Source organism: Anolis carolinensis, chromosome 2 (assembly GCF_035594765.1).
Source record: "Anolis carolinensis isolate JA03-04 chromosome 2, rAnoCar3.1.pri, whole genome shotgun sequence".
NCBI classification, from domain to species: Eukaryota; Metazoa; Chordata; class Lepidosauria; order Squamata; family Dactyloidae; genus Anolis; species Anolis carolinensis.
Window position 1 is genome coordinate 179,705,013 of NC_085842.1, and position 21,272 is coordinate 179,726,284.

A 21,272-nucleotide genomic window follows, 5' to 3' on the forward strand; every position below is an offset into this window, starting at 1 on the left:
AAGCGTGGGACTAGGAGTGGGGAGAATTAGGTATAGAATGAACTCTAATTTTGGAACAATTTGTACTACAACTTCCAGGATCCCTTAGCCAGTGACATGTTGGGGGTTTCTGGAGGTTGTAGTCAAATAAAGGAAAACACATTCACATATGATGATCACTTTCTTTCTTCTCCAGGTGACGTTTTCTTGTTGCCAACTCAGGATGAAAAGCACCCACTGGTGTACGGGGTGTTTTCTACTCTGGGGTGAGCAGGACCAATGACCTTTTTGGACGCAAGGGAGTGACCCATTCATCTGTCCACAGGCCCTGAGCCCTGTTGCCTCATGCATTTGTATTTTTCTTCTTCAAGGTCTGTGTTCCGTGGTTCAGCAGTCTGTGTTTACTCCATGGCTGATATACGCACGGTCTTCAATGGGCCCTTTGCCCACAAGGAGGGTCACAACTACCAGTGGGGCTCATACACGGGACGTGTGCCTTACCCTCGCCCTGGAGCTGTGAGTGATGTTTTCTCCTCCAATGTTCCCATCTCCTGACGTTTAGATTTTATGCCCTGATCCCTTGCGTTCTATTTCCCTAAGCTCTGTGAGATCTTTCCTTACGTTTAACCCTGGGTTGAAGTAAACAGTGCATTCCCTTTCCATTCCAGATGAAGCAGACTGAAAAACAAATTCAAAAGCAAAAACTGGACTCCTAATTCTTTGCCCTTCCCGTTCAAGTTTAAATACAACTACAGTCCAAACCTTGTATCTGCAAATCTTTTATCCACCGTTTCACTTGTTTAGTTATTCACTTATGGTCCCCTGTATCAGCTACACTCTCATTATCATTTGTCCAATTGGAAATAATAGAATTCGCTATTATGCACGGTTTCACGTATCTATGCAAAGTTTGGAAAGATATCCCGTGGAATACAGGGGTTGGAGCCTCTGGTGGCGCAGCGGCTTAAACCGCTGAGCTACTGAACTTGCTGACCAAAAGGTTGGTGGTTCAAATCCGGAAAGTGGCGTGAGCTCCCGCTGTTAGCCCCAGCTTCTGCCAACCTAAGGTAAAGGTAAGGTTTCCCCTGACGTTAGGTCCAATCATGTCTGACTCTGGGGGTTGGTTCTCATCTCCATTTCTAAGCTGAAGAGCCGGCATTGTCCATAGACACCTCCAAGGTCATGTGGCCGGCATGACTGCATGGAGCGCCCTTACCTTCCCGCCAGAGCAGTACCTATTGATCTACTCACATTGGCATGTTTTCGAACTGCTAGGTTTGCAGGAACTGGAGCTAACAGTGGCCGCTCACACTGCTCCCGGGGTTTGAACCTGGGACCTTTTGGTCTCCAGCTCAGTGCTTCAACACACTTCACCACCGGGGCTCCTCTAGCCGTTCGAAAACATGCAGATGTGAGTAGATCAATAGGTACCACTCCAGCGGGAAGGTAATGGTGCTCCATGCAGTCATGCTAGCCACATAATCTTGGAGGTGTCTATGGACAGCGCTGGCTCTTCAGCTTAGAAATGGAGATGAGCACCAATGCGCAGAGTCGGACACAACTGGTCTTAATGTCAGGGGAAAACCTTTATCTTTTTTACAGGGGTTGTACTGAAGTTAGAAATAAGTAAGGTGTTTTGTTTTTTTGTAATTAATTTCTCAATAACAAAGGCATAACTTAATGAATTTATAATTGTAATAAAGGACAATTGCATTCTTCTTGCAGACTAACTGTAAGGGTCCTCCTACGCAGCCATATGACCCAGAATATCAAGTCATTTAATCCACAATATTTGCTTTGAACTGGGTTATTTGAGTCCACACTGCCATATAATCCAGTTCAATGTGGATTTTATACAGCTGCGTGGAACCTTTTCATTACTTGCACACTTAGGAAGATCGTGGTGAGGAATACCCCAAGTTTAAATTATGGCTCATGCTGCTGCCTCCTTGTACAGTGTTGTTTTGAGGCAATAATAAGGCAAATAAGAGGAGTGTGCGATTTGAACCACAGGTCAATGGCTTGTAGTGTTCAGGTGGCAGTGGATAGCCATTTTACTCTGTTGAAGCATAAAGAGCCACCAAGGAGTCTAGTAGCACCTTTGAGACTAAGTGGGAAAAAGAAATATCTACCTATCTGTCTGTCTGTCTCTCTGTCTATCATGTTTATTCAAGAAAGAGACAAAACACAGACACAAGCATTTTAGATACAGTAGAGTCTCACTTATTGAAGCCTCGCTTATCCAAGCCATTTTTGTAGTCAATATTTTTAATATATCATGATATTTTGGTGCTAAATTCACAAATACAGTAATTGCAACATAATATTACTGTGTATTGAACTACATTTTCTGTCAAATTTGTTGTATAACATGATGTTTTGGTGCTTAATTTGTAAAATCACAACCTAATTTGATGTTTAATAGGCTTTTCCTTAATCCTTATTATCCAAGATATTCGCTTATCCAAGCTTCTGGTAGCACTTTTAGCTTGGATAAGTGAGACTCTACTGTATATAAAACTACCAAAGCTACATACATGTATAGTAGCTACAACTAAAATTTAACTTAATAAAATTTAAAAACGACAAATTTCCCTATCTGATTGATGTTATTCCTTATTAGTCAACCTAAGCTTGGACTAGAAAATTATTTTTCCCAGTTTCCTCAAAGGTGCTGCTAAGTTCCTCAGTGTGTTTTAGAAAATTGCAGCTACTTACATTGTAAAGATGTCAGGCAGGGGGGAAAACCTTTTAAATCCCACCGCTGCCACCAATTATTAAAGATGTTTTATAATGCTGCCACCAGATGTCAAGGGGATTATCAACTCTTGCCACCACTATTGGAAGATTTAGCCACTGGCTACTTAGAGAAGAGACTTTTAAAATCTTGGTTTTTATTTCTTCTTGTTGTTTATTCTTGATGAATATGTGTATATGACAGAAGCTGAGATGTTAAAAAGAACAATAACACATTTATTCAGGCACAAGCTTAATGGTTACAATAACTTTTCTTCTTGTTTGAGGCACTTAGATTAACAGTTGCAATGCTATATTGAGGTGTTTCAAACTTTAAAATGCCACTTCTTTCTCTCTTCTGCTTTAACCTGCAGTCACCCTGTGAATTACAATCACAGCCTATCTGTTCCTTATCTGGAAACAGGTTACCTTAAAATAAGTCACCAAACTTATTTTAAACTTGACTCAAAATCCAACCTTTGAGCCACCCAGATTCTCCAACTGAGAATCAGCCTTCCCTGTGTCTCATAAGAACACAGACTCTGAAATCAACCTTCCCTGTGGTTCTCTGACCACAGACTGAGTTTCCCTCCAAATTCTGCTCTCTCTTCAGCTAAACGCAGATGACTCCGCCCCTTCTCCATGGCAACCACTCATGAGTGCAGAGTAACTGAAATACTGACTCTTTTAAAACACAGTTAAACATGGCATCTGTAAACTAAAAAAAAATCACACTTCGTTACAAGCATCCACAGGACTCCTGGAACCACACTCTGAGAAAACAAGGGACCTGATTACTAACCCTGGGGCCTACTTTCTGTTTCAGTGCCCAGGAGGGACCTTCACCCCAGGGCTCCGCTCCACCCGTGAGTTTCCTGATGACCTGGTGACCTTCGTTCGTGCACATCCCTTGATGTACAATGCCGTCTACCCGCTGCAGCGCCGGCCCTTGCTGGTGAGGACCAATGTGCCCTACAGCTTCACCACGTTGGCTGTTGACCTGGTGGATGCCGTGGACGGGCGCTACGAGGTCCTCTTTCTTGGCACCGGTATGACTGGAGACACGGGTCTTGCTTTTCAGCTGCAGGAGGACACAAGTGGGGAATCAGGTCCTGGGGGGCCAGTGTATGCTTTCTGCAAATGGTTATCGTCTTCTACTTCTTCCATTTCTTTGACTTTTAATTTAGGCAGGCAACATATCACATTCACCCAGGCTAGCTGGGAATCACTGAGTTTGTGTTACTTCAAAGAAATGTGAAGAAGGACAGACTTCAATCTACAGACTCTCAATTATCCGGCACTCATGGGGATATTTTTTTTAAAGTCTAGTCGTGTCCGACTCTGGGGGTTGGTGCTCATCTCCATTTCTAAGCCGAAGAGCCAGCGTTGTCCATAGACACCTCCAAAGTCATGTGGCCAGCATGACTGCATGGAGCACCATTACTTTTCCGCCGGAGCAGTACCTATTGATTTACTCACATTTGCATATTTGCAAACTGCTAGAATGTCAGAAGCTGGGGCTAACAGTGGGAGCTCACCTTGCTCCTTGGATTTGAACCGCTAACCTTTCGGTCAGCAAGTTCAGCAGCTCAGCAGTTTAACCCACTGTAGAGGTTTTCCCCTGACATTAAGTCTAGTCGTGTCCGACTCTGGGGGTTGGTGCTCATCTCCATTTCTAAGCTGAAGAGCCGGCGTTATCCGTAGACACCTCCAAGATCATGTGGCCAGCATGACTGCATTGAGTGCCATTACCTTCCCACCGTAGTGGGACCTAGTGATCTATTCACATTTACATGTTTTCGAACTGTTAGGTTGGCAGAAGCTATAATATAGCTTCTATAAATATAGTTACTGGTGTCTTGAGAGTACAGACAGCTTCCAAGTTACAAACATCCAACCTACAAACAACTCCCAGTTAAGAACAAGGGTGAGACAACAGGGAGAGAAATCTATCCCTTGGAAAGGAAATTCACTCCTGGAAGTTATTCTGGGGAAAGGGTGTCTCCACTGAAGCTTTACCACCAATCCTTATATCCACAACAAGTCAAACCTTTCAAAATCCAACTTTCACAGGGATAGAAAGTGAGGTGAAATATTCTGAATAGCGGCACAGACAGCAAAACAAACACAACAGGAGTGTTAACCCTTACCTATGCTATCCAAAGCTAAATATGTATACATTTTAGATTGGAGTAGCCCTTAATTCATCTTAAGAACAAAACTACAGAACCTATCTTGTTCATGATGTGGAGACTGCCTGTATATATAGATTTTTCCACAGTAGAGTCTCACTTATCCAAGCTAAACAGGCCGGCAGAACCTTGGATAAGTGAATATCTTGGATAATAAGGCGAGATTAAGGAAAAGCCTATTAAACATCAAATTAGGTTATGATTTTACATATTAAGCCCCAAAACATGCTATACAACAAATTTGACAGAAAAAGTAGTTCAATACACAGTAATGCTATGTAGTAATGACTGTATTTACGAATTTAGCACCAAAATATCATGATATATTGAAAACATTGACTGCAAAAATGCCTTGGATAATCCAGAACCATGGATAAGTGAGATTCTACTGTATTTTCAATTTGTAACTTATAATGATTTTCTTAGGCCCTTTCTACACAGTCATATAATTCAGATTATCAAATCAGATAATCCACATTATCTGCTTTGAACTGGATTATATGAGTCTATACTGTCATATAATTCAGTTCAGAGCAGATAATCTGGATTTTATATGGCAATGTAGAAGGGTCCTTAATGTCACTCCTGAAGGAAAAAGATGGGATGGATCAGAAGATGGGACTCTCCGTCAAATTCAGGACTTCATTGATCATCAGCAGATTAAATGATTACTTTTAACATTGGCCTTGGGATTCTGGGAGTTGTCATTTTTAAAAAGAAACTTTCCGCAGCTCTGCTCAAGCCTTTAAAGTAAACCCTAGAAGAATAAAAAGGCCTTTTCTGCACATTTAGTGGCTCCCGCATTGTAGAAGTCTGATGTAGTGCTTAACAGGCAGCATTAACATTAGTCGTCCCTCCACGTTTACTTTTTTGACTTTTGTGGATTCGATTATCCACAGATTTGAATCCCACAAGGGTGGTAAAAACAACATCTGGGTGTCTCCTGGGTAACATCCTTGCAGACAACCAATTCTCTCACACCAGAAGCGACTTGCAGTTTCTCAAGTCGCTCCTGACACAGAAAAAAAATCTAATGTTCCCTCTAGTAATATCTAGCTCCTCTGTGTGACTCTGTGGCCAACTTCCTTCAGTCATGCTGGAAGGAGACATTCCTAAAGAAATATTCTCTCAGGTAAAAAGCCATTTACTGTATATACTCGAGTATAAGCCTAGTTTTTCAGCCCTTTTTTTAAGACTGAAAAAGCCCCCCTCGGCTTACACTTGGGTGAGGGTCCTGGTTGGCTTATATTTGGGTCAGCGTATATTCGAGAATATATGGTACATTTATTATTTTTCTCCATTATTATTGGTATTATTACATTTATTATTTTTCTCTATTATTGTTGCTACTATTACATTTATTTTATTCTATTTTCATTATTATTATTAATACATTTATTATTTCACTCTGATCTTATTATTATTGCATTTATTATTTTACTCTATTTATTATTACATGTATTATTTTCCTGTATTTATTATTATTGTTGTTGTTGTTGTTGTTGTTGTTCTATGTATTATTTTACTCTATTATTATTAAAAGGATACATAAGCACATTCACATTGAAGAAGATAAGAGTAATGATTTGATCAGAGTTGGACAGTCTTATCTTAAATTTATCTAGGACTGTGTAATGTATTATTATTATTATTATTGCATGTATTATTTTACTCTATTTATTATTACATGTATTATTTTCCTGTAATAATAATAATAATTATTATTATTACATGTATTATTTTACTCTATTATTATTAAAAGGATTCATAAGCACATTTACATTGAAGAAGATGAGAATAATGATTTGATCCGAGTTGGACAGTCTTATCTTAAATTTGAGCTTTATGTAAATATTCAAAAACATTTAACCTACTGATACCTCAATTGGCATCTATTTTTATTTCTGAAATTTACCACACTCGGCTTATACTGGAGCCAATGTTTTCCCAGTTTTTTTGTGGTAAAATTAGGTGCCTTGGCTTATATTCGGGTCGGCTTATACTCGAGTATATACGGTAGTTATTCATGGTTTACACTTTTTCTGGGGTTCTGTGATGCTAACTCCAGTAAATGTGGAAGGTTGACTGTAGTTGTGCTCAGAAATGAGGCAGCTTGCTCTTAGACCCCTTCTACACTGCCATATATAATCCAGAGTATCTGCTTTGAACTGGATTATCTGGCAGTGTAGACTCATATAATCCAGTTCAAAGCGGATATTGTGGATAATCTGCTTTGATGAAATGGATTGTATAGCAGTGTAGAAAGGGGCCTCTGTGTTCTTTACTATTGCTGGATTAGGATGCTCCTTAGAGAGTGCTGTGTATGTGTATAATGAGATCCTTAATTCCCTCTTGTAGAGTCTGCTGAATTTTATCTTACAGTTTGTATATTATGTTCAGACTCTAATGTTCTAATGTTTTGATGTTGATGTTTTATGCTGGTTTGTATGTTTATACTATTTTACTTGTTTTTCATTGGTTTAATTATGCTGTATTTTATTGTATGTTGAAACTGGGCTTGTCCCCATGTGAGCCGCCCCGAGTCCCCACTGGGGAGATGGGAGCGGGATATAAAAATAAAATTATTATTATTATTATCATTATTATCAACACAACAGCGTTGTATGGCACAGCAAACAAGATAGATATGCTGGATTTCGTTTCGCAAAACCACAAGTCGAACACTTCCCAAGTGTCTAGGACTGTGTGATGTATTTTCTGATGATGTGTGCAGATCCCAGTAGGGTGGCCTTTTGCAGTTGGCAGATGGTGATTTTGTCAATGTCTATTGTTTCCAAATGCCGGCTGAGATCTTTTGGCACAGCACCCAGTGTGCCCATCACCACCGGGACCACCTGTACTGGTTTCTGCCAGAGTCTTTGAAGTTCAATCTTGAGGTCCTGATAGCGGCTGAATTTTTCCTGTTGTTTTTCATCTATGCGACTGTCACCTGGGATGGCAACATCAATGATCCAAACCTTGTTCTTTTCCACAACTGTGATGTCTGGTGTGTTGTGTTCCAGAACTTTGTCAGTCTGGATTCGGAAGTCCCACAGTATCTTTGCGTGCTCATTTTCCAATACTTTTGCAGGTTTGTGATCCCACCAGTTCTTTGCTGCTGGGAGGTGGTACTTGAGGCATAAGTTCCAGTGAATCATTATTATTATTATTATTATTATTATTATTATTATTATTATTATTATTATGTCACAGGGAGAGATGGAGAGCCTGTGTGCATGTTTTTTCAGGGAAGGTGGACTTTGCAGTTCATATCAGGTTCTTATTTTGTCAGACCAGGGCACGGTGCAGAAGGTGATTGTGCTGCCAAAGGAGCAAGGAGTCTTGGAAGAACTGACCCTGGAGGAGGTTGAGGTGTTTCGAGTGAGTGACCAAGTGGTCCAGTTCCATCCCCCTCATGTGCTGACCCAAAACACTTCCCATCCTTCCCGTTTGTGTCCCTCTCATATTCCTTTCCTCCTTTTGTCCTGCAGGTTCCCTCTCCAGTGAAGACTCTATGGATATCCTCTAAACGGGTATGTGATTGCGGATGGAACGGGGAAAGATCCTTTGTAGCTCTGGCTGGGATAGATGAACACACTGGGACTCTTCCTCAAGGTTGTAGGTCCAGCTCCAGAGCCATGCTTTTTGAAGGGGTTGGAGAACCAGGATGACCGTCGTGTTAGTAGCAAAAAATGCACTGGGTTCAGTGCAGTCATTTTGCCCTCTTTCCTTTGTAGCAACAGCTGTATGTCTCCTCAGATGTGGGGGTCTCCCAGCTGAGTCTGCATCGGTGCCGTGAATACGGAGAAGCGTGTGCTGACTGCTGCCTGGCCCGGGACCCCTACTGTGCCTGGGATGGCCAACGCTGCACCCGCTACAGCCACACCGCTAAGAGGTGAGGACATTGAATTGTAATGTTGGAAGATACTGCAAGGGCCATCCAGTCCAACCCCATTCTGCTTGCCAGTCAGTTAAATGGAGAAATACGTTTTAATTTATGGTTGGGTTTAATTGTTGTTGGATTGGGCTTGCTCCCCATGTAAGCCGCCCCAAGTCCCTTTGGGTGGATGTAAAAATAAAGTTATTATTTATTAGAATTATAAATACAGTAGAGTCTCACTTATCCAACATAAACGGGCTGGCAGAATGTTGGATAAGCGAATACGTTGGATAACAAGGAGAGATTAAGAAGAAGCCTATTAAACATCAAATTAGGTTATGATTTTACAAATTAAGCACCAAAACATCATGTTATACAACAAATCTGGCAGAAAAAGTAGTTCAATACGCAGTAATGCTATGTAGTAATTACTGTATTTACGAATTTCACACCAAAATATCATGATATATTGAAAACATTGACTACAGAAATGCGTTGGATAATCCAGAACATTGGATAAGCGAGTGTGAAATAAGTGAGACTCTACTGTAATTGTTGTTGGATTGGGCTTGCTCCCCATGTAAGCCGCCCCAAGTCCCTTGGGGTGGATGTAAAAATAAATTTATTATTTATTAGAATTATAAATAGTACAGTAGAGTCTCACTTATCCAACATTCGCTTATCCAACGTTCTGGATTATCCAACGCATTTTTGTAGTCAATGTTTTCAATACATCGTGATATTTTGGTGCTAAACTCGTAAATTACTACATAGCATTACTGCATATTGAACTACGTTTTCTGTCAAATTTGTTGCATAACATGATATTTTGGTACTTTATTTGTAAAATCATAACCTAATTTGATGTTTAATAGGCTTCTCCTTAATCTCTCCTTATTATCCAACATATTCACTTATCCAACGTTCTGCCGGCCAGTTTATGTTGGATAAGTGAGACTCTACTGTACTATGTAACATATTTTTGAAAAAAAAATGTGTTCCTAGCTTCAAAGACTGTTTAATTGTGTGGTACTTATTTTGAAAGTAGCTGTCATACCCCAAAGACTTTGTTTTTTGTGGTTGCCACAAACTGTGTTGAATTGGTTGAGACTCTGTGAGATATTCATTGAAAATGTAAAGCAAATGTGCTGCAGGATGTCCCGCAAAAACAAAGTTTTGGCAGTTTCATAAGCTTTTTTCATGTTTTTATTATAGAACCCCTGGTGGTGCAGCGGCTTAACCCGCTGAGCTGCTGAACTTGCTGACTGAAAGGGTTTTTTGGGGTTGTTTTTTTTTCATGTCAGGAGCAACCTGAGTTGCTTCTGGTGTGAGAGAATTGGCCGTCTGCAAGGACGTTGCCCAGTGGACGCCCGGATGTTTTGATGTTTTTACCATCCTTGTGGAAGGCTTCTCTCATGTCCCCGCATGGAGCTGGAGCTGATAGAGGGAGCTCATCCACGCTCTCCCCAGGTGGGATTCGAACGTGGCAGCCTTCAGGTCTGCAACCCAACCTTCAAGTCACAAGGCTTTAATCCACTAGGCCACGGGGGCTCCTGATGACTGAAAGCTTGGTGGTTTGAATCCGGGGAGTGGAGTGAGCTCCCACTCTGAGCCTCAGCTTAACCTAGCAGTGAGTAGATCAATAGGTACCACTCTGGCAGGAAGGAAATGGCGCTCCATGCAGTCATGCTGGCCACATGACCTTGGAGGTGTCTACGGACAATGCCAGCTCTTTGGCTTAGAAGTGGAGATGAGTACCAACCCCCAGAGTCAGACACGACTAGACTTAATGTCAGGGGAAAACCTTTACCTTTACCTATGATAGAACCAATTAGGAAATAACATTTATAACCCAGGAACAAAAATCATGTTATATAGTCTAATCCACAAAGTACACGGCCAAACCCAAGCTCATTGATTCCTTTTCATCTTTTCTTTAGACAAGGTTTATAACCAGAAATATGATTATTATTTAGAGAGAGATTGTAGAATGTTGTTAGTTAGATTGTGGTGATTGTTGTTGTTGTTCCAGTTCTAGATAGAGATATGACATTTATAACCCAGGAACAAAAATTGTGTTACATAGTGTAATGAACGCTAAGTGTTGTTATGCTTGCAGCTTGGTGTGACTGTCTTAAAGCCCAATTGGGAATAGACCCTTGGGTGGGAAGGAACAGGAGTGAACCTACTGATCTTTTGCCTCCCATTCAGGAGGAGCCGGCGCCAGGACATCAAGCACGGTGACCCCCTGCGACAGTGTCGAGGATTTAACGCCAAGGGTAAGCCTCTCCGCCATCCTTATTTGTATCCTGGCTTAACAAATATTTCATTTCCCCTTAAGTCGGAATATCGGAATGATCTGGCAAGCCTCAGGGGGATAGCCCAGAAAAAGGAAACAGCCTTCCTCTGGGGATGAAAAGGCAAAGGTGAGCTTTGTTCCATCATAGAAGCAGGAGAGGAAAGGTTATCCCAGCTCTCCAGAGCAGGACAATGCCTGCTCAGCACTTTGCGTGGGAAAACATACATCATCACTTCTACAAGGAAAGTAGTGTAACAAAGGTTGCAAGGAAACCTTGTGTGGTTTGACTGCGATGACAGCTGTGCTACTGAATGAAGAAGACAATGTAGGAAGAGGCCAAACTGATCAGACTGAAGCCCCTTCTTGCCTCTGGGAAGCCCACAGGCCCAGCTTAAACACAAAAGCATCCTTTCCTTGTTTTGTCTCACAAACTGGCATCCATAGGCATACGTCTTCTCACCGCAGAGACTGCATAGTGCCACCATTATGGGTCGCCAATAGCCATTAGTGTTGTGCGTGATATTTGTTTAATCTGTTTTATTCGTGTATTTGTTTCATACTGTCCATTCGGATGACATGGACTGGACAGGGAGGGTATATTGGGGGGGACTGCCCCTAAAGCGCCCAGTATGCCTCCCCATTATGTCCCCAAAGAAACCGCTTGCAGGAAATGATGTTACTTCTGACTTGTTACTTGGATGTTTTTATATATTTTACTAGCTTGGGGACCCGGCGATGCCCGGGTCATTTGAGAATGGTATTATTTGTCTTTTAATGTTATGTTTTCTGTTTGGACTACAATTCCCAGAATCGTGGCTGAATCCTCCTGAAACCCTGCCAGTATTATAAGTTGGCCATTTTTGGTGTGTGTACCAGATGTGGTGCAGTACTCTTTGGATGGGGGTGAACTACTGCAATTTCCAGATTCCCAGGGCAATTGCCCCGAAATATCTATCAGTATCCACAGCAGGCAATATTCAGTCTGTGTGCCAAGTTTGGTGTAGATTCGTCATTGGCTGGGTTCAGTGGTCTTCGGATGGAGGTGAACTACAACTCTCAAAATCAAGGCCCCTTCCCACAAATACCTGCAGTATGTTCAGTAGGTCATGAGGCTTCTCTGTGTGAAGTGCGATCCTAGTGCATTGTTGTTGCGGGTCAGTGTTTATCTGTTGCAGGTGAACTATAACTCCCTTTTTTCTAAACTTGTTCAATATGTTGTATTGGTTATGGGGGCTCTGTGGGCCAAGTGTGATGGTCATTCATTGGAGGTGAACTACAAATCCCAGTACCGACTACTCCTCAATTTCCAGTCCAGTTCCCGTCTAATCCCACTAGTAGTCAAATCTGGGCATATCGGGTCTGCATGGCAAGTTTGGCCGAGAACCATCATTATTTGGGTTCATAGCATTCTGGGTGTAGGTGAATGACAACTCCTCTATATTCCCCTTGATGCAAGGCGAACTACAACTTCCACCATGTGGAGTCAATCCCTAAACTCCTCCAGTAAGTTTAGCTGCAGCTCAGTTCTGCTCTGTTTGTTGTGCAGAGAGATTGAAAAGGGAAGGGCAGTGGGCGGGGCCATGCAAATTCCACAGCAATGAAGAACCCTGGGATGTCTGCCTGTGTTGGAAGAAAAAGCAAAATCTAGGATGAAATGGTCCCAAAACGAAAGCATTCCTTGGGTGGCAGGCTGTAGTGTTTGGGAAGGACATTGGCAGGGGCTGGGCTGTATGTTTATGGTGCTCGCTGTAACCGAAATGTCAGTGGAAAAGAGTGACTTGCTAGATTCTCCCTGGGAACTATAGCCTGTTTATGGAGGCCGGAGGCTGTCTGTGTGAGCAGACATGTGTGTCACATACACACATACAGGTTTTCGCTTTTATTATAGATTTAGATAGATTTAGATAGATTAGATTTAGATTTAGATTAGATGTATTAATTTTGGGATGTAATTTTTTGCTATGTATTACTGTGGTTTTCGGGCTCAATCTCCATGTAAGCAGCCCCAAGTCCCTTCGGGGAGATGGGGCGGGATATAAAAATAAGGTTACTATTATTATTTGTTATTATTGAGACCAGATACAGAATTGCAGTCTTCCTTCCTTTATCTGTAGCAATGCCAGCTTCTGGCCAAGGAACTTTGCAGCTCTACTCTTCAAAGAGAGTGGTCTGTGAAAGAGAACATATTGGCGATTTGGTGGAAACTATAGGTATGGGACTGGGCCAGTTGATGAGTCATTTATCCTGATGCAAGAGTTTCCTTTTGCGAACTTGTCTCTTGCAAACAGGGAATTACATTCCAGTAATTTTGGATTAGTCAGGAACATCTTGTAGCATGGGATTTTGCATCCCCTGTGCTGCTTCCCAGGAAGGATTTGGCTGTGACGTCAGCTGCAATGAGCATGTCCTATAAAATATTGAGGCTGGCAGTTAAGAGGATAAATGGAAATGGTGCATAACTCAGTTTAAATTGTGCCCTCTTGCTTCACTTCAGTAGAGAATGGCCTCCCTTGTTTCATCCTGTCTGTATTAGCAACGTTTTTTCTACTGTAAACAGACACAATCATTTCCTAACCAGCTCAGACCAACTCACTCCTGGAACCATTGTCAGGTTTTAAACCACTTTTGCTGAGTAAGGGTTTGCTTGCTTTTCTCCTCATTGGGGCAATGACATAAATATATAAGGCTTAATCATCTTGGGCTGACCCCGCCCTCTCCCCTCCCATTATTTTGGCAGCCAGTTTGGGTTTGTTTTGATCCTGGGAGAGGTTTAACAGAACCTAATGACTAAAGGTTTCCTGTTAACACGTGGTGCTGGTACCACTTGCCATTTTCAGCACTTTGGAAGGTAGGATTGTGTCAGATTCCTGGAGACTAGAAGGTCTCCAAATCATGTGTTTGGATGCTCTCTTTTCACCTGTTAAAGAGATCTTTTCATGCACTTCTTTTCAAAGCACTGAAATGCCAAGCTGCTTTCTGTTCTGTATGCTTAAGATGCAAGGTTGCTTTGTTTGATGCTGCCTTGAAAGCTCAAGGCAATATCCCTGCATGTTCGGCTTTGTGAAATGTAGTAGTATTAGTCATGCCAGCCACATGACCTTGAGGTGTCTATGGACAACACCGGCTCTTTGGCTTAGAAATGGAAATGAGCACCACCCCCCAGAGTCAGACCCGACTAGACTTAATGTCAGGGGAAAACTTTTACCTTTACCTAGTAGTATTAATGTTTTACTTGTCATTATTGTGTCTTTTAAGTTATCCTGGGGTTTCATTTCTTTTGGCAGTTTGTTCAAAGGGGATTAGCTATTGCCTTTTTGTAAGGCCGAGAGAGTGTGACTTGCTAAAGTCACCCCAGTGGGTTACTGAGAGAGCATTTAAATCTAGGTTTCCCAAAAATCCTAGTCTAACAAACAAACCACTATAGTACATTGCTTCTCAGAAGGAGGAAGAATAAAGGTAAAGATATTCCCCTGACATTAAGTCTAGTCATGTCTTACTCTGGGGGTTGGTGCTCGTCTTCATTTCTAAGCCGAAGAGCCGGCATTGTCCGTAGACACCTCCAAGGTCATGTGGCCGGCATGACTGCATGGAGCGCCGTTACCTTCCTGCCGGAGCAGTACCTATTAATCTACTCACATTTGCATGTTTTCGAACTGGTAGGTTGACAGAAACTGGAGCTGACAGCGGGCGCTTACTCCGCTCCCCGAATTCGAACCTCCAACCTTTTGGTCAGCAAGTTCAGCAGCTCAGCAGTTTAACCCACTGCATCATCGGGGGGCTCCATGTTTCTGTGTTATTCTAGAATTTAGTGATAGTAATTGTATGGAGGATAACCAGCATGGTTTAGCAACTATGACTGTGAACAACAGTATATAATAATAATAATAATAATAATAATAATAATAATAATAATAATAATAATAATAATAATAATAATTTTATTTTTTATACCCCACCCCATCTCCTCGAAGAGACTCGGGATGGCTTACATGGGGCCAAACCGAGGCTAAACAGGCACTGTAAAACACAACAATAAAATCTCCATTAAATTTCCATTTAGCCATGGGAACCCACTAGGACAGCTTTTTCATGGCTACTTCTCTCACCTTTACTGCCTTCGGCAATTTGTTCCTACCATCTTGGGTCTCTAATAGGGATGAACTGCATTTAAAAAAAACCCATGCATTTTCAGAAGTCAAAATCAAAAACGTGCAATTTAGAATTACTATCACCTTTTTAAAAAATGACATGGTTCCCACTCAACTCAAAGCTGTAGCGTGGCAGACAACTGATAAGAATCCAGTAATAAGCAGATCCAAGGCATCAACCATTCATAGCTATGGAAACTCTGAGAGTTGCAACATTAACCACACCTTAGCTGTATCTCTTTAGTGTTAGGAATAATGATTACTTCCAAAACTGAAAAGTCTTACTCAGGCTAGTATCTGGTAGCATTGCCTCTGAGAAATATTTTCCTAAATTCTCTTATCTGGAGCATTACTGACTTAGGTTCAAAATCCTTAACCAAGGACTGTCTTGGCTGCTTGGCTGCCACAATCTATTGTAGATTATGCTGACTAGGGTCTTCTCTGACATAGTTGTTTTCCCACTGCGTTTAAGCTGTCTGCCAGATTGATGATAGCTGTAGATAAAAAACAGTTCATCTGTTTTTGTTTTTACGGTCCTTAAAAGCACTAATGGCAGGGAAGATTTTCTCCAAGTCTTTAATAAAGTTAATTCATGATATCATTTGGAATTATGTGGTGTTTTTAATATAACTCATAATATCCTCTTTCAGCTTCAGATTTTTAATCATTATTTTTTGATCCTGGGGGACATGGGGTAAACTTTATGGGAGCTGCATGCTGGAGTCAGTGGGGACCAAGCCCTAACTGGGGGAGTGTGAAGCCACACTGACGCACCAGTGCCCACCAGAAACTTCCCTTCATATGCAGAGATGGACCAGGGCATGCCGAGGCTTAGAGGAAAACCCTCCCCCCCAAGCCCAACTATCTGGGTGGGGAGGCAGGAAGGTCAGGGCTCATTCTCTCCTTGCCAGGTGACTTACAAAGCTATGGACTGGAATTATAGTATAATCCTGGATAACGCCTAGGAAAATATTTCCTAGTTCTTTCAAGGCTGCCTTCATTTTTGCAAGGAACAGAGTACCTCTGTGCAGAGGTCCAGATTCCCTGTTGGCTTTCACCTTTAAAAACCAACTACACTTTCAAGCTTATTGCTCGTATAATAAGGTACTGGGCATGCAGGAGAGATGTTTGGACCATGCCAGGATCGTAGGCCAAATGTCAATTGATTCCATCTACTGTTAGCAAAGACTCTTTAATGTTCTGTGTAACTCTATCCATTCACAGGCGCGGATATAGATTTTGGCCATTTCCTACAAAGTGATTTCTCTCCCCTTGCTTATTTTCCTATTTGAAATGGGAACAATCCTTGGATTGCCTCTGATCAACATAGAAGGCTCCTAGAAAGGGATGAAGTGCAGGTGACTGAATCAGGCGACAATGTCTGATTCTAAGTGGATGGGAATTTCTTCTTCCCACAGTAAAGAGAAGTATACCGTGTTTCCCTGAAAATAAGACAGTGTCTTATATTAATTTTTGCTCCTGAAGATGTGCTAGGTCTTATTTTCAGGGAATGTCTTATTTTCCATGAAGAGGAATACACATTTATTGTTGAACAAAAAAAATGAACATTTATTTTATAGTGTATAGTAGCTGTCATCACAAACCAGCATAACCAGAAAAACTGAATCCTATCAAGAATTTCTTGTTACTACCATTATTTCTATGTACAACAATCTATGGTACATACATTTACCGATCCTGCATTTTCTGGTGTTCTGTTTGGCAGGCATGTTTCCAAACACAAACTTTGCTAGGTCTTACTTTTGGGGGAGGTCTTATATTTAGCGTGTGCACAGAGCTGAGAGAACCTTGTTTTTCCATCCCCTCTGACTCATTATTTCCCTTTTCTCACAGTAGAGCAGCAATTACGTGAGCAGATCCAATATGGACTAGAAGGAGGAAGTATCTTCCTGGAGTGTGAACCACGATCTCCTCATACGTCAGTCAAGTGGCTTATGCAAACGGACGATTCTGACAAACGCAAAGTGGTAAGCCCCTCGTCACGTCTCCACTCAGAATGACTTAATCGGAGCCATATTTGGTCTGTGTAGAGGTTAAAACAAAGAGGACAAATGCAGAAGTTTGTTTCCTTTTAATGCAAGTTGAAAAAAATGAAACTAGTTTTAAAAATTAAAATAGCAAATATCTGGTAGGATTGCTGGCTGTTGGAGTTGGAAACTATGCTCTATTTCTTTCCCAAAAACTATGGCCAGAGATTACTGCAAAATTATTTAGGATTATAGAGGATCGCATGATTATTTAGAGCAGTGGCTCTCAACCTGGGATCCCCAGATGTTTTTGGACTACAACTCCCAGAAATCCCAGGCAGTTTACCAGCTGTTAGGATTTCAGGAAGTTGAAAGCCAAAAAACAACTGGGGACCAACAGGTTGAGAACCACTGATTTAGAGACACTGAAGTTTTGGGGGGTTGGAGATGTAATACCTGGAAGATGTAATGTTTGCCATTTGGGGCAGGCAGCTGCTTTCAGCCTGACTTACCTAGGATCACTCGTAAGAGTTGGAAGAGGCCACCAGGACTATATAATCCAACCCCTTGCCTTGCAGGAATACCTAAAGCACTCCTGACAGATGGTCATCCAGCCTCTGCTGAAACCCCCGAGAAAGAGGTGCCACTATATTTCTAGGCACCCTATTCCACTGTGAAACAGCTTTTATGGATGGAAAGTTCTTCTTAATACAAATAACGTTCCCTGCATTTTAAATTCATTGTTGTGCCCTGTCTCTAGGGGCAAGCAGAAAACAGGCTTGCCTCTTCCTCAGTGTGACAGCCTTTCAAATATTTAAACAGGGCAATTATGTCCCCTTTTAGCTTTCTCTTCCCAGTGGCGAAGTGTGTTAAAGCACTGAGCTGCTGAAATTACGGACCAAAAGGTCCCAGGTTCAAATCCCGGGAGCAGAATGAGCACCCGCTGTTAGCTCCAGCTCCTGCCAACCTAGCAGTTTGAAAACATGCTAATGTGAGTAGATCAATAGGTACCGCTCCAGCGGGAAGGTAACAACGCTCCATGCAGTCATGGCAGCCACATGACCTTGGTGGTGTCTACAGACGCCGGCTCTTCGGCTTAGAAATGGAGATGAGCACCAACCCCCAGAGTCAGACACTGGACTTCACGTCAGGGGAAACCTTTACCTTTCCAAGCCAATCATGCCCCGCTCCTGGCCTTTTCAGATGATAAAAGCAGGAAAGAGGTCATGCCACAGGCACCTTTTGGAGCTCATTGAGGGAGAAGCAGTACATAAATGTATCTAGAACAGGGGTTCTCAAACTTTTAAACCTGTGTAGCCCTTTTTGAAGGAAGCCGCAATAAACTTTTGGACATAGGGGCTGTATTGCATTTTAAAATTTGACAGATGGGCCAGTGGCAGATGGATGGAGAATGTTTATGTGAACTAATTGAAAAAAAAAAACATGAACAAATTCCTGTGCACACTGCACATACCTTGCTTGTAGTGCCAAAAAAAAGAACAATACAATAATTAAAATAAAAACAATTTTAACCAACATAAACTTAAACAATATTTCAGTGGAAGCCCCCAGGGCCATCCAGCCTTTGCGAGGAAGAGGAGGAGGAGGAATTATTCCAGGGGCCACCCAGTCGAACTTGTTTCTGCCATGCAGTAAAAGCACAAATCAAAGCACTCCCAACAGATGACCTCCAACATTTGAAATAATAGTAGAGTCTTGCTTATCCAACATAAACAGGCTGGCAGAACACTGGATAAGCGAAAATATTGAATAATGAGGGATTAAGGAAAAGCCTATTAAACATCAAATTACATTATGATTTTACAAATTATGCACTAAAACATCATGTTTTACAAATCTGCCACTTGTTTGGGAGCGTGGCTTCACTTCTGCTGTTGTTGGACATGTTTGCCCGCTGTGCATTGCTGCCCAGCGAAACAGCTGTGGATCCGGGCAGGGGGTAGACTGCATTGGAGAATACAGAACGTTGGATGAGTGAAGGTTGGCTAAGCAAGACTCTACTATAATAATTACTATAGGAGCAACTCCAGGGGCCACCATAGCTTGTCTCACTGGCAGGCGAAAGGCCATCTCCAGCTGGAAGACCATCTCCAGTGGCCAGAAAGCTGCCTTGCTGAAAGGAAGGCCCACAGGCTCCACCAGTGGCAGGAAAGCCCTCTTGCTGACAGGAAGGTGCCACAGGCTTCACCATCAGAAGGAAGGCCCTATAGGCTAAGCCAGCAGCAGCTGGGTTCCACCAGCTGCCTGCTTCCTAAGCAGGGAGAGGAGAGGTAGGGCCCAAAGGGCTCTGCGGAGCAGTTTGAGAACCGCTGATCTAGAAATATATTTAAAAGAGCATGTTATCCATTTCTAATTCTTTTCTGTTCCAGTTGTCCCGGGACCGTGTGCTGCTACGAACCCCTCAGGGGGTGCTTTTAGGACCCGTGACGCCGGCTGATGGTGGGCTCTACCAATGCATTGGCACAGAGAATCGCTTCCGCCACACTCTCCGCCGCCTCCGTCTGCATGTCCTTCCACGTGCCTTGCTTGAGGGGGCCATGGCCCAGGAACAGCCGCCAGCCCTTGGCATCTGCGAGAGCTATTGGCAACAACTCCACAGGGGCCAGGACACCAGCCGTGGTCGGAGTGGCCGCCAGTCCCACGGTGGTCCTAGCCTTTGGGACTTGGAACAGCAGGCCAATTGGCACAGAGCATTGCAGCATTCTCTGAACTGGACGACAGGTGGTGCCCAGCACTCCCAAAGCAGCAGCACCCTTCGTCGGCACCACCACCACCACCATCGCTCCAAGGCATGGACAGGCCACCGATCCCCCCCTCGAAGCTGAGTGCAGGGGCAAGAGGGGTTGGGGGGGGGGGTGGAGAAGGGTCTCTTGACCCATAGTTTTTTGTGTACAAGAGTGACATTCCAATGGACTCTTCTTCAGAGAGCTAGGTGGATATAGACATGGGGAGAATCTCTCCCTGCATCCTTCACCCCAACCTGAGGGGACAACACTGTTGCTAACAGGGTGTGTTGTGTTGTGTGTCCAGGCTAATTCCAGGGTTTTGCAGGACCAGGGCTCGCTGGCTTTTTCCACAGATGTAAATATGAGCAGTGCTGATTCCAGGGGCTTTGGTTTTAGAATATATTTTTTACAGTGTTCATTCCTCTTTCCCTACAGCAGGAAACTGGTGTGGCTTCCTTCAACATTTTAACCCCATGATTTTATTAACCCCGTGTTGCAGAAACTGATTGCAGAAAATAAAAAGTGCCGATTTATTTTCTAAACAAAATGTCAAAGACCTGATTATCATGGACGAATGTCCTACTGAGAATAGTTAATGACATCAGCAGCCAAGGATTTTTTAAAAAGTAGCTTGAGCTAACATAAATCCTGACTATAGCAGAAAACATTAAACCAAACATCAGTGGAAGTAATCAGAAAGCTCCCTACTTGTTTTTTGCCTAATCTGTGGCCAAATAAGCAAATATAGCCATTGTATATGAAACTTATCTCAAACAAGCTACAGTTGTTTGTGTATCCATTACCATTCCAGCTGAAACGCAACAATCAGCTTCAATGTGCTGCTTCTGGGGGCCACTTCCAGTGGTGGTTACAGCAGCGATGTCTCTTAAAATGAACATTTTTCTCTGTAGAAGGAAACATTTTCTCCTGTGCCTTTGTACATCTACTCCTTTGTTCAGGAGGGGGCTGGAACATGTGACAGTCTTATATTTACTGGTGAGTTTTCTTTCTGCACCTTTTCCACTCTGACTGGAGAAGAGAGCCCCTCTGCTTGACTAGCTGCTTTCCTCCAGTCACTGGCAGAAGTAGTATTTAAAGGAATGGGTGGATGACAATTCCCAGTTTTTCATCATCGACTGCTGCTGAGAGGCGGTTTATTATCATCAACACAATACATGATGAACATACCTAATCTGAGTCAAAAGACTCCTTGTCCAATCAGAGGAAACACTGCTGACATTGATACTTGTTTCATCTAGCTTCCTTTGGTGGTAAGTATTGGCGACATTACAATTTTTAAAGC

At 42.5% G+C, this 21,272-nt stretch overlaps 1 protein-coding gene across 2 annotated transcripts in view; it reads left to right on the top strand.

Annotated features, from left to right (window-relative positions):
• Window positions 1–20,736, top strand: part of LOC100565746 (semaphorin-3F) — a 64,205-nt gene extending 43,469 nt beyond the window's left edge. Inside the window, exons 10-18 of one of the 2 annotated variants that reach the window (XM_016998561.2) lie at window positions 176–245; window positions 351–495; window positions 3,542–3,764; window positions 8,200–8,288; window positions 8,399–8,440; window positions 8,645–8,802; window positions 10,999–11,066; window positions 17,089–17,222; window positions 19,613–20,736. In XM_016998561.2, coding sequence (XP_016854050.1) covers window positions 176–245; window positions 351–495; window positions 3,542–3,764; window positions 8,200–8,288; window positions 8,399–8,440; window positions 8,645–8,802; window positions 10,999–11,066; window positions 17,089–17,222; window positions 19,613–20,068 — 1,385 coding nt within the window. In that variant the 3' untranslated portion in view covers window positions 20,069–20,736. The remainder of the gene's footprint in view (window positions 1–175; window positions 246–350; window positions 496–3,541; window positions 3,765–8,199; window positions 8,289–8,398; window positions 8,441–8,644; window positions 8,803–10,998; window positions 11,067–17,088; window positions 17,223–19,612) is intronic. The other variant, XM_062971220.1, reaches the window with a different exon arrangement.
• Window positions 20,737–21,272: the final 536 nt, after the last annotated feature.